This window comes from Lagenorhynchus albirostris, chromosome 5 (assembly GCF_949774975.1).
Source record: "Lagenorhynchus albirostris chromosome 5, mLagAlb1.1, whole genome shotgun sequence".
In the NCBI taxonomy this organism is placed as follows: domain Eukaryota; kingdom Metazoa; phylum Chordata; class Mammalia; order Artiodactyla; family Delphinidae; genus Lagenorhynchus; species Lagenorhynchus albirostris.
This window is the reverse complement of record NC_083099.1, coordinates 76,985,572-77,007,991: the sequence shown is the minus strand read 5'-3', so window position 1 is coordinate 77,007,991 and position 22,420 is coordinate 76,985,572. Positions and strand designations below refer to the sequence as shown.

General features: G+C 51.4%; 1 protein-coding gene across 1 annotated transcript in view; it reads right to left on the bottom strand.

The window, feature by feature from the left end:
* Window positions 1–7,157: 7,157 nt before the first annotated feature.
* Window positions 7,158–22,420, bottom strand: part of ADCY5 (adenylate cyclase 5) — a 158,767-nt gene continuing 143,504 nt past the window's right edge. The window contains exons 17-21 of the mRNA XM_060150460.1: window positions 21,907–22,039; window positions 15,409–15,672; window positions 14,147–14,351; window positions 11,200–11,324; window positions 7,158–9,537 (exon numbers count right to left, since the gene is read on the bottom strand). Of these exons, the coding sequence (XP_060006443.1) occupies window positions 9,409–9,537; window positions 11,200–11,324; window positions 14,147–14,351; window positions 15,409–15,672; window positions 21,907–22,039 (856 nt within the window). The 3' untranslated portion in view covers window positions 7,158–9,408. The remainder of the gene's footprint in view (window positions 9,538–11,199; window positions 11,325–14,146; window positions 14,352–15,408; window positions 15,673–21,906; window positions 22,040–22,420) is intronic.

Genomic DNA, 22,420 nt, shown 5'->3' with positions numbered 1-22,420 from the left:
CGCTGAGACACATAGTAATCAAATTGGCAAAAATTAAAGACAAAGAAAAATTACTGAAAGCATCAAGGGAAAAACAACAAGTAACATACAAGGGAACTCCCATAAGGTTAACAGCTGATTTCTCAGCAGAAACTCTACAAGCCAGAAGGGAGTGGCATGATATACTTAAAGTGATTAAAGGGAAGAACCTACAACCAAGATCACTCTATCCGGCAAGGATCTCATTCAGATTCGATGGAGAAATCAAAAGCTTTACAAACAAACAAATGCTAAAGGAACTTCTCTAAGTGGGAAACACAAGAGAAGAAAAGGACCTATAAAAACAAACCCAAAACAATTAAGAAAATGGTAATAGGAACATACATATCAATAATTACCTTAAGTGTGAATGGATTAAAGGCTCCAACCAAAAGACACAGGTTCACTGAATGGATACAAAACAAGACCCATATACTGTCTACAAGAGACCCATTTCAGACCTAGGGATACATACAGAATGAAAGTGACAGGATGGAAAAAGATATTCCATGCAAATGGAACTCACAGGAAAGCTGGAGTAGCAATACTCATATCAGATAAAACAGACTTTAAAATAAAGAATGTTACAAGAGACAAGGAAGGACACTACAGAATGATCAAGGGATCAATTCAAGAAGAAGATATAACTATTATAAATATATATGCACCCAACATAGGAGCACCTCAATACATAGACAACTACTAACAGCTATAAAAGAGGAAATCGACAGTAACACAATAATAGTGGGGGACTTTAACACCTCACTTACACCAATAGACAGATCATCCAAACAGAAAATTAATAAGGAAACACAAGCTTTAAAGGACACAGTAGACCAGATAGATTTAATTGATATTTACAGGATATTCCATCCAAAAACAGCAGATTACACTTTCTTCTCAAGTGCACACGGAACATTCTCCAGGATAGATCACACCTTGGGTCACAAATCAAACCTCAGTAAATTTGAGAAAATTGAAATCATATCAAGCATCTTTTATGACCACAACTCTATGAGATTAGAAATCAATTACAGGGAAAAAAATGTAAGAAACACAAACACATGGAGGCTAACAATACATTACTACATAACCAAGAGATCACTGAAGAAATCAAAGAGGAAATCAAAAAATACCTAGAGACAAATGACAATGAAAACACGACGATCCAAAACCTATGGGATGCAGCAAAAGCAGTTCTAAGAGGGAAGTTTATAGCAATACAACCCTACCTCAAGAAACAAGAAACATCCCAAATAAACAATCTAATCTAACCTTACACCTAAAGGAACTAGAGAAAGAAGAACAAACAAAACCCAAAGTTAGTAGAAGGAAAGAAATCATAAAGATTAGAGCAGAAATAAGTGAAATAGAAACAAAGAAAACAATAGCAAAGATCAATAAAACTAAAAGCTGGTTCTTTGAGGAGATAAACTAAATGGATAAACCATTAGCTGGACTCACCAAGAAAAAGAGGGAGATCAAATCAATAAAATTAGAAAGGAAAAAGGAGAAGTTACAACAGCAATGCAGAAATACAAAGCATCCTAAGAGACTATTACAAGCAACTCTATGCCAATAAAATGGACAACCTGGAAGAAATGGACAAATTCTTAGAAAGGTATAACCTTCCAAGACTGAACCAGGAAGAAATAGAAACTATGAACAGACCAATCACAAGTAATGAAATTGAAACTGTGATTAAAAATCTTCCAACAAGCAAAAGTCCAGGACCAGATGGCTTCACACGTGAATTCTAACAAACATTTAGAGAAGAGCTAACACCCATCCTTCTCAAACTCTTCTAAAAAATTGCAGAGGAAGGACCACTCCCAAACTCATTCTATGAGGCCACCATAACCCTGATACCAAAACTAGACAAAGATACTACAAAAAAGGAAAATTACAGACCAATATCCCTGATGAATATAGATGCAAAAATCCTCAACAAAATACTAGCAAACATAATCCAACAACACATTAAAAGGATCATACACCAGGATCAAGTGGGATTTATCCCAGGGATGCAAGGGTCCTCAATATATGCAAATCAATCAATGTGATACACCATATTAACAAATTGAAGGATAAAAACCATATGATTATCTCAATATTCAGGAAAAAGCTTTTGACAAAATTCAACACCCATTTATGATAAAAACTCTCCAGAAGGTGGGCAGAGAGGGAACCTACCTCAACATAATAAAGGCCACACATGACAAACCCACAGCAAACATCATTCTCAATGGTGAAAAACTGAAAGCATTTCCTCTAAGATCAGGAGCAAGACAAGGATGTCCACTCTCACCACTATTATTCAACATAGTTTTGGAAGTCCTAACCATGGTAATCAGAGAAGAAAAAGAAATAAAAAGAATACAAATTGGAAAAAAAGAAGTCAAACTGTCACTGTTTGCAGATGACATGATACTATACATAGAGAATGCTAAAGATGCCACCAGAAAACTACTAGAGCTAATCAATGAATTTGGTAAAGCCTCAGGATACAAAATTAATGCACAGAAATCTCTTGCATTCCTATACACTAATGATAAAAAATCTGAAAGAGAAATTAAGGAAACACTCCCATTTACCATTGCAACAAAAAGAATAAAATACCTAGGCATAAACCTACCTAGGGATACAAAAGACCTATATGCAGAAAACTATAAGACACTGATGAAAGAAATTAAAGATGATACAAACAGATAGAGAGATATACCACGTTCTTGGATTAGAAGAATCAATATTGTGAAAATGATTATACTACCCAAAGCAATCTACAGATTCAATTCAATCCCTATCAAATTACCAATGGCATTTTTTTTTTTTTTTTTTTACAGAACTAGAACAAAAAATCTTAAAATTTGTATGGAGACACAAAACACCCTGAATAGCCAAAGCGGTCTGGAGGGAAAAAAACAGAGCTGGAGGAATCAGACTCCCTGACTTCATACTATAGTACAAAGCTACAGTAATCAAGACAATATGGTACTGGCACAGAAACAGAAACATAGGTCAGTGGGACAGGATAGAAAGCCCAGAGATAAACCCACACACCTATGGTCAACTAATCTATGACAAAGGAGGCAAAGATATACAATGGAGAAAAGACAGTCTCTTCAATAAGTGGTGCTGGGAAAACTGGACAGCTACATGTAAAAGAATGAAATTAGAACACTCCCTAACACCATACACAAAAATAAACTCAAAATGGATTAGAGACCTAAATGTAAAACCAGACACTATAAAACTCTTAGAGGAAAACATAGGCAGAACACTCTTTGACATTAATCACAGCAAGCTCTTTTTGGATCCACCTCCTAGAGTAATGGAAATAAAACCAAAAATAAACGAATGGGACCTAATGATACTTAAAAGCTTTTGCACAGCAAAGGAAGCTACAAACAAGATGAAAAGACAACCCTCAGAATGGGAGAAATTATTAGCAAACGAATCAATAGACAAAAGATTAATCTCCAAAATATATAAACAGCTCATGCAGCTCAATATTAAAAAACAAACAACCCAATCCAAAAATGGGCAGAAGACCTAAATAGACATTTTCCAAAGAAGACATACAGATGGCCAAGAAGCACATGAAAAGCTGCTCAACATCACTAATTATTAGAGAAATGCAAATCAAAACTACAATGAGGTATCACCTCACACCAGTTAGGATGGGCATCATCAGAAAACCTACAAACATCAAATGCTGGAGAGGGTATGGAGAAAAGGGAACCCTCTTGCACTGTTGGTGGGAATGTAAATTGATACAGCCACTATGGAGAACAGGATGGAGGTTCCTTAAAAAGCTAAAAATAGAATTACCATATGACCCAGCAATCCCACTACTGGGCATATACCCAGAGAAAACCGTAATTCAAAAAGACACATGCACCCCAATGTTCATTGCAGCACTATTTACAATAGCCAGGACATGGAAGCAACCTAAATGCCCATCGACAGAAGAATAGATAAAGAAGATGTGGTGCATATATACAGTGGAATATTACTCAGCCATAAAAATGAACGGAATTGGGTCATTTGTAGAGACGTGGATGGATCTAGAGACTATCATACAGAGTGAAGTAAGTCAGAAAGAGAAAAACAATTATTGGTACAGATGAACCGGTTTGCAGGGCAGAAATTGAGACACAGATGTAGAGAACAAACGTATGGACACCAAGGGGGGAAAGTGGTGGGGGGGGTGTTGGTGGTGGTGAGATGAATTGGGAGTTGGGATTGACATGTATACACTAATATGTATAAAATGGATAACTAATAAGAACCTGCTGTATAAAAAAATAAAATTCAAAAAAAATAAAAATTGTTTTGGCTATTTGGGGTCTTTGGAGTCTGGGCTCATTCAAATTATTCCTTAGATATGCATCTTTACTATATAGGGCCATCATCCAAAGCACAACATGCATCCTGGTTTTCCATACTGAATTCCCCTCAGTGCACACCACGAGAGCAACAGGCAGTGGCTGTCGTGACTGGGAGCTTGATTCTTGAACTGGAATAGCAGGCGACATTCCCTTTCCTCAATCCCAGTAATCAAATACCACCTACGTGTCAGCTGTCAAGGCATTCATAGGCCCAAGACTGGTAATCAAAGTGTAGACAGAAGACATATCCTGAGGGGGCACACAGAATGCCAGACCTATTATTAAACTCTTAGGAGATGGTCAAACTAGGGGCCAGTGATGAATTGGGAGATTGGGATTGACATGTATACACTGATGTGTGTAAAATGGATGACTAATAGGAACCTGTTGTATAAAAAAATAAAATAAAATTCAAAAGTCAAAGAAAACTGTATCATAATTTAAGGATCCATTTTCAGGCCATTTTGGTCTTAGGCCTAAAGCCATGCAGTGTTACCAAAAAATAGCATCTTTTTCTTTTCCATGGATTCATCACTGAGATCTCCCCAGTTTTGGAGAACGCAGCCTAGAAGGCTGCGAGAGGGAACTGAATGAACATTTCCGATTTTGAAGGGGCTTTACTGCCAGGTGCTCACAGCAACAAAATCTTTCTACCAGTCCTTGCTATAGTCACCAAGAAGCTCCATCCCCAATAGCCAGTTCTTAATAAGTAAGACAACCCAACACAGACATGGATAAACAAGACCAAGACAAAACCAAACCAAACCCAAACCGCGGGAGTCCCAAGCCTTTAACCCAGGTTCAGGGTCCCTCAGCAGCTGTAACCTTTTACCTCATCTGCCACAATCCCGCCAGGTGGGCCTCCAGCCCATGATCTGGTCAGGCTTGCACAGGTATGTTTCTTTAACAAGGTTTCTCATCCAAAAGACATCTTCCAAACTGTTCCTTCACTCCAAAAGGAAACTAAGCGCCGGAGGTCAGCGGCGCCTCCCCGCGTAAATCCGGGGTAGTGGGTGGGAGAGGTCGCCCCTGGAACAAATGGCCCAGGCCGCTACTTGGACTTGTCTACAGGCTCTCAATACTGGCAGGGGGCTGATGAACCATGGGCAAAACTCCGTTTGGACTTACCTTCTGGCTGGCTCACCAAACCTGTTAGGGAACCAGGTTCATGCTCACCGAAGCACAGCAAGCCGAAACGCTGAGACGCCAAGGTTTGCAGCAAACAGAGGGTTTAATTTGCAAGGCAGCTAAGAGAGGAGACGGGAGAACACACCTCAGATCCACCTCCCCAAGGCAAGGGGCTCGGGGTATTTATATAGGATAACCAATAAAGAAGCAGGGCGGTATGAGAACCAGGGAGTGTGGGGAAAGGTGATAGGAGAAAGGTGCAAAAATCCTTGTTCTGCGCAAGCGTAACTAAGCTACAGGCCTCTGCTCGGTCAAAAGGTCACTTGCGCATGCCTAGTTGAAGGGTTGGTGGTGAAGAGTCTTAACCAGCTCAGCTTGAACCAGAAGCAGCTGACTCTTAAGTTTCTGGAAAACAACTCGGGCCAATATGTTATTGTTTCGGCTACGTGCAGATTGAAGGACACGCAAGTCTTTTGTAGCAACAATTAAAATGACCTTGATTAGCGAAGGCAGGTTACAGGTGAAATGGAATTGACTAACAATTACCCATGGTTTCACTCCTGCCTGAAAAGATCTTCGAATTAAACTTTAGCTCTATGCAATTACATCCTTCACCACGCACATTTGAATTCCTAATGCCTATTCTCTTTGGGGCAGGAGACCTGCCTAGGACCAGGACTACCACATCTGTGTCCCCATGTGGCCATTTTGCAATGAACCCCAGTGAAGTGTCTTTCAACGGTTCCTTCATTTTCACTTGTGTTCAATTTAATTTGACCAAGCCCCTCTGGTTTTATTTCCTGAACCCAAATATAACCCTGCATTTGATGGGTGCAGCAGCTGGGAATTGCTGAAAAGTGTCCCCTGGCTTCCTACCCCCTTTCCTTTCCTCTCAGGGGAGGAGGAGTCCTGGACACACGTGAACTTACTCCCCTGCGTGGGCTTACCAGACAGGCCCGCTTTAATCTCATCTGTTAATTACCAGCTGTGTGGACTTAGGCAAGTAACTCAACCTCTCTGTTTCTTCATCAGCGAAATGCGGTGGCCAGGATGATTAAATGACATCATGTTTGCAGGGTGCTTATCCCATGCTCTGGCACACAGAGTGCCTAATAAATGGTAGCCCTTGTTCTTAGCTATCCAGGTCAAGTCAGTTCACCTCCTGCCTTCATCTCCCCCACTGCCACCTACTTGGGTCCTTTCGATGATCTGTGTTCCCTCTTGTATTTTCAATTTTCATTCACTTAGCAAAGAAACATGTTTGGCTCACCTGTTTTAAAACATCCTCCCCTTGACCCTGGATCTTTTCTGGTTCCATCCTCCATCCCTTGTCCCCTTCACCCCTGGCCCCTCTCCTCATCTCTCCATCCCTCAGCCTCCTGTACCCTGGCATGTCAAAGGTCACCAGTCCAAGGTCACCAGCGTTCTCCCACCTGCTGCTACAATGACTGCAGTCTTCAGCTGACATTCTCGCCACAGCAGTGCGCTGTGCCCACTCAGGGGCGCTCTCCACCCTCTGAGGCTCCCTCCACAGTGCCTCTCCTGTGCTGAGTGCACTGTTTTTCCAACTGGAGCCAGGCCCACGGCCCAAGATGTAAATCAGACCAGGACACGTTACCAGTGAAAGTGTTTAATAGTTAAATTAGTTAAATAGACTTTTCAATTTCCATGGGAAATCATAATTGTATTCATTTTTGCAAGAGCAGGGATAAAAAGTGTGCACACCCCTTGGAGGGAATGAAGAGCTAGCACTACACGTTGTCACCAGTCACTGCCAGGATGGGGAGGATGGGTCCCCACAAGGCCAGGGAGGCCATGACCAACAGGGGAAACACCGGAGAAACTCAGCACACATATTACTCAGGTTGGGAGCAAAATGAAAACCCAGCACCACTGGTGGGCCATATGGAGGGGTCAGGGACTTGAATACAACACCAGGGAGAGAGCCGGCCCCTCGTGACAGATGCAAGAGGCGTGATGCAGAATTCAGAGGCTGGAGCAGCAAAAGCACAGAGAGACTAAGGCTGCCAGTTTTAGGTCCATAAGCTTTGCTTCTCAGAGCTGTGTTCAAACTGGGGTGGGAGACAGTGTGTGGAAAGGGGAGGGTGGTGCTAGTGTCCAGTGAGAGGTGGTGCAGATGGGCATCAAAGTAACATTTCGCAGCTGGCATGTAGCTGCCTCCTCACCTCCTTCAAGCCCATGTTGCAGGGAAGAATAATGCTGCCCTGAGAAGCAACGAGAAGATCTGGGCACAGGACCAAAGGATTCTGTTTGAATATGTCTCTATAATAGTATATCATTTCCCAAATGCCTCCCTCATAGGGTATAAAAAATAGAGCTTTTTCTTCGTGTATTTGACTGCTCCCTCCCCCCAAAACAAAACTCAGACAAAACGAAATTTCTGCTAGCTTTGCCCCATGGACTCCGAAGCTGGCCTCTACTCTTTCCTCTGTCTGGTTTGCAGGTGGAGAGCAAGGCCACCGCCCTTTCCTTGCCTGAGAGCTGCACATTACATCCCCAAGTCTGAGGGATCATCTCCCGAGAGAGCCACCTGCACCTCGGCCAACAGAGGAGCCAGGCAGGCGAGGTTTCCTCACACCCCCAACACCAGCTGAGCTCTCAGAGTTGCAGAAGCTGCCTCTCTGCAGGCAGCAAACGCTGACATCTCAGGGAGCAGAAGGGTGGAAGGTGGCCGAGCTGTCCACGGCAGGTTGAGGCTGCTTCCCTTGATTCCGACTTGGCCTGAGATGGGAAAGCAGCTTTTGTCTTCTTTTCATTTTGTTTGCATTTTACTTAGGGGAAGTGATGTGTGTGTGTGTGTGTGTGTGTGTGAAAGAGAGAGAGAGAGAGGTGGGGTAATGTGTGCATGCATCTTCCTACCTATGGTACCCCGAAAGGACATGCTCACTGTTCTGGTTGGACCTGGGGAAATCTGAAGTGAGGGAAACAGGTGTCCTGAATGAGACCAGTTCCGCAGCATAAACAGACACACACACACTCCAGTACACTGACATACGTACAGTACAAATGAGCACAAATGCCCTGCTGTGCACAGCTGTTTTCTAATATAGAGAATTTACAAAATATAGAATTTGGTATATTTGTTAGATCTCCAAGGTTTTCAATAATACAAAGTAAAAAATACAAAAAGACAAGTTGGGATCCCCGCCCTCCCTCCCCAGTGGCATCCTGCTTTGCCTGTGGGTTTCTTACACGCATACAACTAGCATAGTCTAAAGAAGGGCACAGAAACGTGTTTTGTTTTATTTAATAAATATTTTCTTTTTCTCAGAACCGCCACTCCTTGCTCCGGGGCCTCTGGCCTCCCCCTCGCAGTTCTGCCCCCTCCAGGGGCACCGGCTGTGTGTGTCGGTGTGGGAGGAGCCCGCGAGGAAGGCCTCGGTCCCTCCAAAGCCAGCACTCCTGACCCAGGCCTCCTCCACCACGGAGTAGGGCCTCGGCCTCGGTCTGAAGTTTAAAGGCTCACATAGAAAAGCAGCCCCAGGGCCCGAGGCCAGGTGGCGCCGCCTCCCGCCCGCCGAGGCCGTGCTCCCGCGGAGCCGCACACAGAGCTGCCGCGCGCCCAGGCCCCTCCAGCGGCGCCTCTCCGCCCGCGCACGCGCCGCAGCACCCGCTAGAAAACGAGATTCCGACCGAGTCTGGCGGCGTCTACTACAGGGGGAGACATCTTTGGTCAGCTTGGTGCTCGCAGGACGCTGGCACCCCGGGGCCTGGGACGGAGAGCGCCCGCCCGCCAAGGCAGAAGCTGCTTCTGGAGTCAAAGTGGAAAATCTCAGGGCGGCTTCGTGGGCTGGAGCGAGGCTTCCACCGTTTCTCTGGAGGCCAGGCTGCCTGGCGTACGCAGCGGCTGCTAACTGGGCGGGGGCCCTCCGTTGAGGAAGTATGTCATCATCTCGCCTTTGCCCTTGACCTTGACCACACCCCGGCACTCCAGCTGGTACGTGTTGGCGGCCAGCACCTGGTACATGTCTGTGGTGACCTAGAGGCAAACGAGGAGAGAGGACAGGCCATTCATGACCTGAGCCCTGACTGCCTCCGACTCGGAAGGATGGGCGGCGTGCCCCTGCGGGCCGGCTCCTCCAACGAAGAGCCTCAGAAACCGGAAGGACGGCAGCACCCACCCCTGCTGCGTGGCGTGGCGAGCACCTCGCGTGTGCCTGCGGCCCGCAAACTGCCTGCCATCGTCCACAGCGGGAGAAACGCAACGCTGAGGGGAGGCGCTCAGGAGCTCACAGCCGTCTGACTCCCCACAATCAGTGCCCAAGGGTTTACCAAAGTCTCACTCCTGAGTGATCAGAAAGTTCTAGAAACCAGTTTTTCACCACAGACAGTTGGAGAACCACTGCTGATCTCATTTCATCCTTCTGTGAGGTAAGAACCATGATCTCAGGCTCATAAAATCTAAGTCACTTGCCCGATGTTACGTAGCTAATAAATGCTAGAGCCCGGATTCACTTCAGATGCCTGTCTCTGCTCTGGCTTTTGGAACAAAGAGGAGAACTCACAGGTGGTTTCAGTAATGACACAGCACTACTGCAGGGCGAAGGGCCAGAGCAGGGGGCACAGGAGCAGCAGGACGACGAGTGCCTCACCCCAAGGTGATCCAAGAGCCATTTCCGAGCATAGCCAGCACCCGCCCCCCGCCAGCGCCCCCATCACACGCCTGCTGTCGGACCAGGGAGGAGGGGGCAGCATGTTCCGTGAAAGGTAAGCCCCATGCAAAGGCGAGGTGCTGGGTTGTCTTGTGGTTACTGACTGAGCCCCTCACACCTGTCTGTGGGTGGGGTTGGAGGCTCTGTCTCCCCATCTCCCTTGAGGACCCCCACTCCCATCCTGCTGTCCCTTCCCCCGCCCCCCGCTTTGGCACAGGGATGGAGGTGAGAGAAGGCCATCTGGCCAGGGCCCTCAGGCAGCAGCCAGGCCAGCCCCTTTGTTCAGAGGCCCCCCAGGGGAGAGAAGTTAGGGGCCAGTTACGCAGCGTCCGTGTGAGCAAGGACCTTAACAGTGGCCCCCGAGGCCGGGGAGGCTAAATGACCGGCCACAGCCTCACAGGGACCCAGGGGTGCCGGACTAGAGCCCAGTCCAGGGCCTCTCTGTGTCAGATTGGAGCAGAAAGAACCAAGGAAGGCCTGAGAAAAACAAAGAAAAGAGGCTGAAGAGCAGCAGGCCTGGGAATCCCAAGCACCAGTGCAAAGGATGAAGAGGGGAGAACGTCTCCAGGTCTCTGGCCAGGCGCCTTGGCTGTTGAGGCTGGTGGGAGCGCCATCCCGGGACCAGTGGCCTCGTCTGGTTCTCACAGCTAGGCCCTGCGTGCTGTGGGCTCCATCTGGCAAGACCCTGCTCGTTGCGGCCGCCTCGTGTCCGCTCTGCGTGCCTGGTGGCTTGGCATCTGCAGCTGGCTGCCCTCATCCCCCCAGTTCCTTCTGTGGCCAGTAGAGGGCTTGCACAGGGTAGAAGATCTGTCCAAGGTACCGACGGACCAAAACACAATTGTGTTCTCCAAGCTTCCAAGATACCAGCGCCAACTGCCCCATCACCCTCAAATCTGGCTGTGGAAATTCTGACTGGGGACAGCGGGCGGCCTGCCGGAAGACCACTTAGCATCACACAGAGGTCCCCACAGGGGTGCTCCTGCACTCACCTGGATGCGGTCGGGCACGCCGGTGCTGTCCATGCGGCTGGCCACGTTCACGGTATTGCCCCAGATGTCGTACTGAGGTTTGCGGGCCCCAATCACCCCAGCCACTACGGGGCCGATATTGAGCCCTGCAGGGGACAGAAGTGAGAGTGCTCATCAGGGTTCAGACTGACGCTTGCCCTGCCTGCCCTCACTACCGTTCCCCCCCACCCCCGACTCTTGGCCTGAAGACACCCAGGGTCCTCCCGCCCTGAGGCTGTGCCTAACGCCACAGCTGCCACTGCTCTGCTCCCGTTGCATGCTTGCTATCTTGAGACCACAGGAACCCAATCACTTAGCCGCTGCTCCTGTGTCCTCGCCACCCAGGCAACGTTCAGCTCCTGCAAATCCACCGCTAGACTGCCCTCTTCAAAGTTTCCAGTAACCTCTGCGTTGTCTGATTGCCTTTCCTTAATTCCCCCTCTCTCGGTGGCATTTAAGTTTTCACCTTCAACTCAGACTCAATATACCAGACTCGCCATTTTCTTCTTCCTTGCTCCTCTGTTTGTTTCAGGGGTGCCACCATTCTCGTTCTTAGAACCTACCTCCTAGCCCACCTCCCTGCCCCCAGAGTCTCCTCCTCCAGGTAATCCTCCCTCAGGCCTCTGAGCCGGGGCGGTGGTGCTGCAGCACCGTCCACATGGGCTCTCCCTCTGCATCTCTCTCCTACACTTCTGCTCCGGTCTGTCCGCCTTCCCAGTCCCGCCCAAGACCACACTGAGCAACCCTGCCCCTGAGCCTCTGCCGTGCTGGTCTCCACCTCAAGTGTCCTTCCTCCTTCTCTCCTGGTGAAGTCCTTCCTGGACACATCTGCCTCAACCGGCATTCGCTAGACATTTCCTGCCCCATCTCCAAGCCCCAGGGTGCTGCCTCCTATTACATAAACTGTCTCTCACACTGTGCCTTATTAAGCCTCACTGTTGCTTAACTCTTGTGTGTGAGCTGCAGGACCACAAACACAGCAGAAGCTCCCACATACACCCCATGGCCACTCACTAAGTCAGAAATGTCATCAGTTTTCAAAACTGTTTCCTCCACGACCCTCCTCTTTGGTCCCATCAAACCACATGTAGCTTTTTACCCCAGGCTGGACTGTCGCCCTCACTGGCCAAAAGCCACGCTCCCCAGGGAAGACGTTCCTGAGTCTGTAGGACGGGATCTGCCACACAAGGCTCCCAACTGCCTGCCCAGCTACTTATCTGCCTGCCACTCAGTCCCCAGTCCTGGTCCAATGAAGGAGCTGGGGCAGCTCACAGAAATAAGTACACACTGGGAGAAAAGTGCAGATGAGTGCGGATGAGGGAGATGGGGTGAAAGGAAAATAAGAATGGCAACATCCCAGGAAACCAAGAGTGACATTAACACAGAAGCACAGGCTGCCCGTCGGTTAAAGCAGGCCCCCAGCTGGATCTGGTCTGGCTTTCCAGCAGCCGATGCAAAACGAAAACCTGGTCCAGTCCATAGGCATGTGTCCACAGGCCCACACGGCCAGCCCCTCGGGGAAAGCCCAGTTCCCAGCACTCGGGCCAGAACGAAAGGTCTCCTGAGGACATTCATGATCACAATATTGACTTTTAGGAATCCAATATTTCAGTCTAATGTGCTAATTTGTAGAACTGAAACACCAGTATTTTTGTTGGTGAATCTCTGTTCCTTTTTTACAAAATTTGAAATCTGAATAATTTTTGGCCTGAGATATTTCTTGGAGGGGGGGTCGATCATACAGTAAAATTTTGACAAGAACAAAGGCCTGCTCTTTTGGAAAGCATTCTTTACCTCCACCATCCTCAGCAGGAGGAGAGAGCAATGCTTGACAAAGCAGTTTCTTCTGAAAAAGGAACACTTACTCTGAAAGCCTGGGCATCCTTGGCAAGATACATGCTAAAAAAACAAACTGCTGAGACACCTTGAACCTTATCAAGCAACACAGAGTTGTGATTCTGAGATCATCTTGTGGATATAGTAGGGGAGCGAACAGGCAAGTGTGCTGATGTACGTGGGTTTTCTCTGCGCTATTCTTTCAGCTCTTCTGTAGAGTTGAAACGTGTCAGAATAAAAGGTTGGGGTAATAAAACAACAAAATTGAATACCAAAAGGTGTACGGCACAGGGAATATAGCCAATATTTTATAATAACTTTAAATGGAGTATAATCTATAAAAATATTGAATCACTATGTTGTACACCCACAACTAATATAATATTGTAAATCAACTATACTTCAATTAAGAAATAAAATAATAAAATTAATACAAATAATGAAAACAAATTATATAGGGTTTTGGTTCAAAGATTTTCTGAACAAGTAGAGTATGGCTCTGCCTGTTTTGAAACTGACCCAGGGCCTCTGCTCAGAGCTCCCCACTCTCTCCCGCAGCAGCCCTGCCTCCAGGACACCACAGCATCTACGAAGCTCCTCAAAGCCACACAGCGAGGGCCAAGGCATTTGACAAAGAAGGGATCCAGGGAAGATATGTGGACTTGACTTATCTCCACATCCTCACCATTTCTTTCCCCAGTTCACGTAGACCAGAAGAGCACCTAGAAGATCGTGCTCACGTGTGCACAGAAACCACTTGGAGCTCAGTGATAACCTCTCTCTGAGTTCCCGCCTCTCCCACTGGGGGCCCCTCTGCCCTTGGCGCACAGCATCCCCACACAAAGCCTTTCTGGCAGGCACAGTGAGTGGGAGAGGCAGGAACTCGGAAAGAGGGTGTCCAGTGCTTACCACCATGCAGAGGAGGCACCTCCAGGCCCTGGGAGAACTCTGCTGTGGGATGGGGGCCTACCCCCACCCCTCGGGCAGGGACACACTGCAGTGTTAGCCTCTGCTTGGACTGGGTCATGGTGGCGGCAGGGGGGATGGGGGGTGGGAGTCCCAACAAGCCCTCGGGCCTCCAGGCTGGGCTCACCGATCTTCATCTGGAAGTTGTTGAAGGAGTGCTCGTTGATGTACTTCATCTGGTCCATCAGCTTCATGGCGAAGTCAGCCAGGGCTTTGATGTGGGTCTTGCCCACCTTGTCATAGGTGGAGTCGTTGAGGCCCGAGGCGGCCATGTAGGTGCTGCCGATGGTCTTGATCTTTTCCAGCTGCCTGAACCGATCCTCACTGATGATCTGGACAGATGGAGGACAAGCTGGGTCACCCCCAAGTTGGGCACTGAGGTCTGCAGGGAAGTGCAGCAGCACGGCCCCTCTTGTTGCCTCAGTTCACACAGGGGGCCCATTTCCGTCACCAACTCAGTGCAAAGCCCTGGTGCTCCCCAACAGTCTGGCCTTCTCCAGCACTTACCCTGTGGCTGTCTAGTGGCTGTGGGCTATCTATGAGCCCAGCCCCGTACAAGAGCCCCTGGGGCCAGGTCACTAGTCACCTCTGGGGCTCTGTCCTCCGACAGGGATTGGCAGCCGTTTTCCCCTTTCCCGGCTCAGGTCTCCATCCCTCCCAGGGAGACCTCCTCACCATTGTCCAGCAGGACACTCTCCTCCTGTCTCCAGGACCTGCCGGAAGCCTGTCCACACCCATTGCAGCCAACTCCAGTTACCCCGCCGCCCGGGAGTCTTGGGGCCTGCTTCTGACACTGCCTGGTCCCCACTCCACGCCCCAGCCCCTGGATTCCCGCTGGGCTCGTCCCTCTCACGCTCACTAGGCGGTGAGCTCCCAGCCCTGAGATTGCTCTACCGGTCACAGCATCCCCAGGTGGCGCACACTGGGTGCTCAACAAGGGAGTAATAAACCAAGAAGAAAATGTCTTTGTTTCTGCCTCTGCTGTTCAGGGCTTTGCATCTTTGTCCTGCCTCCTCCTGGAGCCTGGGAACTCCTCCTCCCTCGGACTCGCTCAAATGCTGAGTCCCAGCCTGAGCCCCATCCAGTCCTAGATGGCATGAGAGGAATGGCGGGTGATGGGGGCGAGTCAGCCAGCCGGGGCTTCGACGGGGCAGCCAACGTGCACAGACTGCGAATTCAAACAGCTGGGCTGGAACTCCAGCTCTGCCGCTTGCAGGCAGTGACCCAAGGCAGGACGCTTAACGTGCGGGGGCCACGTCCTCCCCATTGTGACATGGTGATGGGGAGGAAATGTATGCAGATGCCTGTGACAGTGCCTGGGACACAGAGCGCCTGACGCCTCTGCTCGCATCTGGTGATGGGAAAGGGGGCGTTGGGGCCCGGCCGCACCTCGTCAAAGTCGGCGATGATCTCGTTGAGCAGCCTCAGGCACTCGACGCCCTCGTTGTTGGCCTCCAGCTCCACGTAGAACTCGGAGAAGTTGGCGATGGAGGCGAACATGACGGCCACACACTCACACGACTGATAGTAGAGCTCATCATTGCGCCGCTCGCGGGCCAGGAAGTGCGCGGCTACGTCCTTGGGCAGGATGTTGTGCAGCAGCCGCCGGTTGTAGGCCTGCAGCTCCTCCATCTCCTCCTTCTCCTCGGTGGCCTGGGACAGAGGACTCGGTCAGAGGGAGGGCAAGCATCGTGCTGCTCAGAAAAAGGCAGTGCAATCCGCCCACGTGCCAACGCAGGCCCAAGATTTCAGCAAGTGCTGACTTTGCATCCTCGCTGCTGTCTCTACTTCCTGGTTTTCTATGAAGAGCATCTCTTACTTTGACCAACAGAAAAGAGAGCTCTGTAGGTAGCTAACTCTTCCCGCCTACCTCTTGGAAAGCGACGCCTATGAGAGCATTGATCCTGAAGGAGGGAACCCTGAGTGGACACAGGTCCTGGAGGAGAGGCCAGAAGGATCCTGTCTGCCCCAGATGAGGAGAAGGCAGGAGGGTAAAGGGATGGTCCCAAACCACACCCAAATGGCTCTCCAGCCACCCAAAGGCTCCTCGACCTTCCATTTTCCCCTTCATATCGGGAAATGCGATCGGAAAGGCGGTTTGAGAAAAATCACTTTAGCAGACTGACCACAGAGAAAAGGGCTCGAAGCACTGCCCGTTCTCCCTGGTTCCCTGAGAGCTGACTCATCCCGGGGCCAGACGCAACCCGCAGGGCCAGGAGGTGCAGGTACCCCGAGGTTCCCACCTGGGCGGGACAAGGACATCACTGATGACTTTGGTTCTCCCCTAGCTTGGTTCCTGGGTCTGGGACAAGCTCACTCTCCAGGATAAAGGGGCAGTGCAGAGCCCTCGGGTCAAGAGGCCAACAGTGGCCCACAGGCTGAAGCACAGAGGTAGTCCTGCACCTCGGCATGCGACGAGCCAGATGACCAGAGTGTTCCAGGGACACGGGGGTACAGACTGGAGTCTGCAGGCTTCCTCCCCTCGATGGCAAACAAAATGGCCCCCTGAACTGGGGGTGGCCGTGTTGGTAAGGCAGGCAGGCAGGCAGGCAGGCAGGCAAAGGATCACTGGCAGGGCTGTTTAAAGGATCCAGCCAGCCCGCCAGGGCCTTCCCTAACCACACATGGAGGCCCTTCTATTCACTGCAACTAGAACATCCAAGAGGGCCAGGACTATTTCTCAGGGCGCCGGATCTCCCGGGAGGCGTGGCTGCCTGCAGGGAAGGAGCTGGCACCCCTGCAGGACTGGGCCCAGCAGGGAAGGAGGAAGCCCAGGGACCCTAAGGCTCAGGGTCCAAGCCTTGCCTCTGAGGGGAGAGGACCCACTTCATTCCTGGAGCCACTGGAAACGTGGCCACAAGGATGGGGATCACACCCGAGGAAGCTCCTGGACCCTCAGGTGCCTGGGGGCGGTCCTCCTGCCAGGGGACCTCTGCTCCTATGAGGTGGGACAGTTTGACCACCCCCCTCCCCATAAATAAGGGCCACCTTCTCCTGCTCGGGACGGGTGCGCCAGAGGGAGAAGGCTGGAGCGGGAACCCCCTGCTTCCCGCCTGCTGTCCCGTGGAGGAGCCCCAGCTGGTCCATCTGCCTCTGAAAATGCACCTGACTGCCCCCACCCCTGCTCCCCACATGTCTGGGGACGCTGGAGCGCCTCAGCTCCTCGGATCAGCCTGCAGGTGGCAGAAATGTGACACGTGCCTTCCCAGAGAGCCTCTGCCCAACATGGCAGGCAGGGTGGCTGTGGAGGCTGTGGGTGGGGACTCAGGGAGCAGAGACGCGGCTGGGGACGCACGCCAAGCGCAGAGGCCCTGGCCAGGTATGGCTGCCACATCTGGGGAACTCTGCCCAAGACATGCAGCACAGCCAGCTGCTTCTAGGGCTGGGCTCTGCCCAGGCAGGATAGCTTCGGGGTCCACAGACGCTTGCTGGTCCTAGTAAGTTCAATGCTGTGGGAGGGGACAAGAATGGGCTCTCCCAAGAGCTGAGGCCGAGTGGAGGGGGCCTTGCGGGTTAGGGTGTGTTCCTCGTGCAGGTGCTTCAGGGAAGCTAAGAACCCCAGGCTCCCCACCTCCCCGTCAGCACCGCACCCACCCATCATGACCACAGACCCGACAGCTAAATGGGCTGCTGCATAAGACTGGGCGTGCGGATTGGACCATCACTCACCCATCCCAAGGACCTGCGTTCAGGTTATTGTTTATCCCTCCCCAAAGCCCTGGAGCACAAGGGGAGATGGAGGGAGGTGGACGCATCATGAGCCTGTCAGAGAGCTTGAGTGGAGAGAGGCTGACACACCTATAGCAGGTAGAGACACGCTCACCACCCGCCCGCAGACACACACACAGTGTACATGGCCTTCTTAATTGTTTTCAAAATGGGACGTGGTCAGCCACTTCCCTTCCAATTTCCCTTCCTTCCCGCCCTCGTGCAGAGCCCTCAGTGCCTGAAGAAGGAAGTGATCAGAGGAAGGGGTGCCACGTGTGGTATGTCCAGTGTGCAAGGAAGCAGGGCAGTGAGGGGGAGACGGCATGGTAGGGCAGAGAAGGGGGCTGGGGTGGGTGGGAGGTCGGTTCCGCCGAGCAAATGAGTAAATAGATGAAAGGAATGGAAGGGGAGGTTCTCACTGCCAGAGATGATATTTGCATGCATGGAAGGGAGAAGCCTAGAAAGAAGCCTGAGGTGTTGCACTGGCAATGGGGGTGCTGCTGTAAACTCACGGTTTTAAATATCAACAGACAGATATTGGAGTAGTATCCATCTATATGTATGCGTGTATGTGTATTTGTTTCTATGTTCCTCTATACCTACATACATTTCCTGGCTTTGTCCACAGAGAGGACCTAGAACAGTGAGCACACTGAGTGCCCTGATCTGGGTTTCTAAATACCACTCTCCACTAAAAAGAATTGGGGCACTTTGAGGGGAAAGTACGTGATGAGCCCCAGACATCTTCTTGTGCCAGAAAGTAAGAAGATGCTCAAAGAATGATGGAGCCAACTGAAGACACACCAACCAGAGCCAGGACAATTAAAGCATTGAAATAAATAATGAGAGGAGCAGAGTAAACCCCACTGAATCCGATAGGAATCTGGGAGTCTGTGCTGATGTAGATAAATGAATGACCAAGTAAATGCGAGGGGGAGGAGGAGAGCTCTGCCTTACATGAGAATGCCGATTAACAAATGCAGAAGGAATGACAGACATAGGTCATCACTGGCAGGCAGGAGTCAGCAACGGATGCAGAGGCTGGTGGGTGAGGTTTGCTGAAGATCAGAACATTGGCGTAATACCAGAGTATCTTTCCACAAAATGCTAATTGAGTACAAAGGGGAAGATGGGGACCTGACAGTGGAGAAATCTGGCAGACGCCCACTTGAGTGGGTGATCAAGGTAAATGTCACCAGGGGTGGGACAGACCAACGTAGAGGAGTCCCCAGGGTGATGCTCTGAGAAGTGCACAGTGTCATCTCCACGGTTTTCCTCCAAGAAGGCATGGCCTGAGTCTGGACATGGGAAACATCAAGGGCTCTAGACTGAGAGTCACAGAATAAGGACCTCTTTAAGATAGGCAAACATGAGAGGAGAAGAAAGACAGGAGACATGACAACTACATGCATAGGGTACACCAGATGGGATCCAGGGCCATAACTGGGACAGTTGACACAACGTGAACAGCTCTGTGGGTGGGATGGCATTGTGGGTGGACGGTGTTGATTTCCTGACTGGGAGTTCGCACAGGGATAATGCAGAGAGTGTCCCTGCTTTTGGGAGGTAGACACTGGAGAATTTAGGGGGTTGATGGGGCATCGTTTCAGAAAAGAGAGAGAGGGGGTGACGGAGCAAATGTAGACAAATGGCTGGGGAATCTGATGAAGGGACTGGTGGAGTTCTTTATACTGTTCTTTTAACTATTCTGTAAGTTTAAAGTTATTTTTTAAAACTTCCATAAAAGAAGATAAAAATGGGGGGGGGTGCATGGGTGTGGGGTAGGAAGTCAGGAAGGAAAGATAAAGAGTGGAAATGACCTGTTTCTGCAGCCACATGTGGAGAGAAACACTAACAATACAAGTGCCTGACATCGACTGGGTCTCCAAACCTCCCCAAACCCTCAGCACAGCTGGGGTCGGTGGGGGGATGGATGGGGGCAGGCTGCAGCCGGGGACGCAGGAGGCAACGGGAGTGCTTTGGGCAGATGTTGGGGCCTCAAACCAAGGGGACTGGAGGAAGTCTTGTCCACAACACACCCCTTTTTCCCTGGCTGTTTTGGTTCAGGGAGGTTCACCCTGGCTGAAAGCTGGAAGGTTTCAGCTCTCTGGGAGAGACAGGCACCCCGCCTCATGGCTCCTCCAGGTCTTCCGGGGCTACAAGAAAGCTGCTATTGCCTGGGCACCGGGGAGCCAGAGGTAGGGGCTCCGGGGAAGCTCCAGGCTACTCTGCTCAGCAGGCAGGCGGCCTCGGTTTGACCCTGTGCCCTCAGGAGCTGGACAAGGCCCCGAGATGCTGGTCACAAAGATGCGGAGTGGCAGGCTCACCCTCCCTGGCCTCCGCCCCTTTCTCGGGGCCTTTGTAACACAACAGGGTCACCCAACAGCAACCACCTTGGGAGGGGCTCCCTGGGGGCTCCTGGGGGAGGCGGGGGTGTGAACAGAGGAGTGGAGGGGCGTTGGCCCTGGACCCCACAAAGCCTGGTCAGCCCCCAGGAGAGACCTGGGGACCTCCTGGGAGCTTCCCCAAGAAGAGAGGCGTGAGCAAGTCGGGAGGAGGCTGGGAGGCTGCTCTCTGAGAAGAGAGGGTGCAGCCTCACACTGGGTAACCCCGAGGCCCCTCCCAACCCAGGGCATTCCGCATGGAAAACATGCTCCCCCAGCCTCAGGGCATCCCCACCAGAGACACCCAATAGATGCCCCCGTCTTCACTCAGCAGCCAGTGAAAATCCAGGGCCTCCTGCCCCGGCCCGAAGACTTTAATCTCAACATTACTAGGAAGCAGAGGATGGAGGAGGCCTAAGCGAGTTGCAGATGAGCTGAAGAAGTGGTCTGCACACAGGGGCCAGGCCAGGGGAGGCAAAAAAAGCCGGGCTAAGCTAGGCCTTGCAGGCGGCTGGGCTAGAATAACAGGTCTGTACCCCACCTTCACTCCCATCTAAGACCAGGCTTTCTCCTGGGGCTTCCCTGGTGGCGCAGTGGTTAAGAATCCACCTGCCAATGCAGGGTACATGGGTTCGAGCCCTGGTCCGGCAAGATCCCACATGCCGCGGAGCAACTAAGCCCGTGCGCCACAACTACTGAGCCTGCGCTCTAGAGCCCACGAGCCACAACTACTGAGCCCGTGTGCCGCAACTACTGAAGCCCACATACCCAGAGCCAGTGCTCCGCAACAAGAGAAGCCACCACAATGAGAAGCCCGCGCACCATAACGAAGAGTGGCCCGCGCTCGCCGCAAATAGAGAAAGCCCGTGCACAGCAACGGAGACGCAACACAGCCAAAAATAAATAAAATAAACTTATATATATATATATATATATATATAAAAGGCAAGACCAGGCTTTCTCATGGGCCCTTGGGTGCCCTCTCCTGCATCTTTTGAGGTGGTCCAGCAGGTCGGAAGGGGCCATAGGGGCTGCTGCTGTAGCACCTGGAGTACTCTGTGCACGGCCCAGCAGCACCCCTCCCGCAGGTGGACACAATCACGGCGCAGGGCACAGAGCCTGGAGGGCAGAGTGCTGGCTGGGTTCCAGCCCCACCGGGGCACCCAGCACCCAGCACCTCTGCCCCTGCCTGAGCCACCTCTCATCAAGGCCAGGGCACAGCCACCTGGCTGGACTTCCTGTCGACGATCTTTGATGCCCCTTCCAGCCATCTTCCCCTGGAGGGGTCTTCAAGCCCAGTTTAGGTCACATCGAGCCCTGCTCAGAAGCCTCTGGCATCAACTCCTGCACTAAGGCCTCCGCGGCCCCAGGACTGCACTCCCCCTACTTCTCTCCTCTCCTCCTGCCACTGTTTTCCCCCTGCCCTCCTGACTCCTTGCTGCCTCTGCCACAAACTGGGCCTGTCCATGCCTCCCCTCTGTCCCGGCATCTGGATGCCCACTGTCTTTGTGGCTGAAGAGCCTCTCTCCCAGGCCCATCAGAGTCCCGGTACCAGGTACTGTCAAGGGTGGGTTTGTCTGGAGCTCCAGGGTTTTGCCTCTTGGCCCCAGAGAGCAGGGAGCAGACTCGCTGGGACGCGGGGCACCGGTCAGCTGGTGAGCAGGACGCCTTGTCAGTGCAGAACCCAGGCCCAGCCCAGCCCAGCGGATGAACTGCTCACTCACAAAGTGCCATGAGGCCTGGGGGTCCCGCCCCACCCCCCCCACCCCCGACCCCCAAGCCCGGGACCACCCACCTGCAGTTTCCAGAGGAAGTCGAGGCGGGCGGTAGACTCCACCTGCTGGGCGTGCAGGTACAGGGCCAGCACAAAGACGGAGATGATGATGGGCGTCACCACCTTCAGCGCCACCTTGGTCGCGTGCTCAGGGCTGCAGGCGGGAGGGAGATGTCCTGGCACTTCAGGCCGGGCTCTGAGGCCCCTCAGGCCTTTGTTTCTACCTCCCGCTCCAGCCCCCCTATCCTCACCCTCCTTCTCTAACTGCCTGAGGTGTGCCTCCTCCAGGAAGCCTTCTCAGTGGGCAGCCCCGGCTCAGCAGCCAGCACTCTTCTCCTGATGGCTCCCTCTCCCCCATCACTGGGGCGCTTCCTTCTGGTTACATCAGGGGATGAACGAGGCCCTTGTAAAAGGCAGCATGTGCATCTCAGGTCTTTCTCAGTTGACAAGACAGGGGTTGTAACAGGGGAGCCAGGCAGGCCATACTGACCATCTTTGGGCAACCTTGGGCAAGTCCTCTTAACTTCTCTGAACC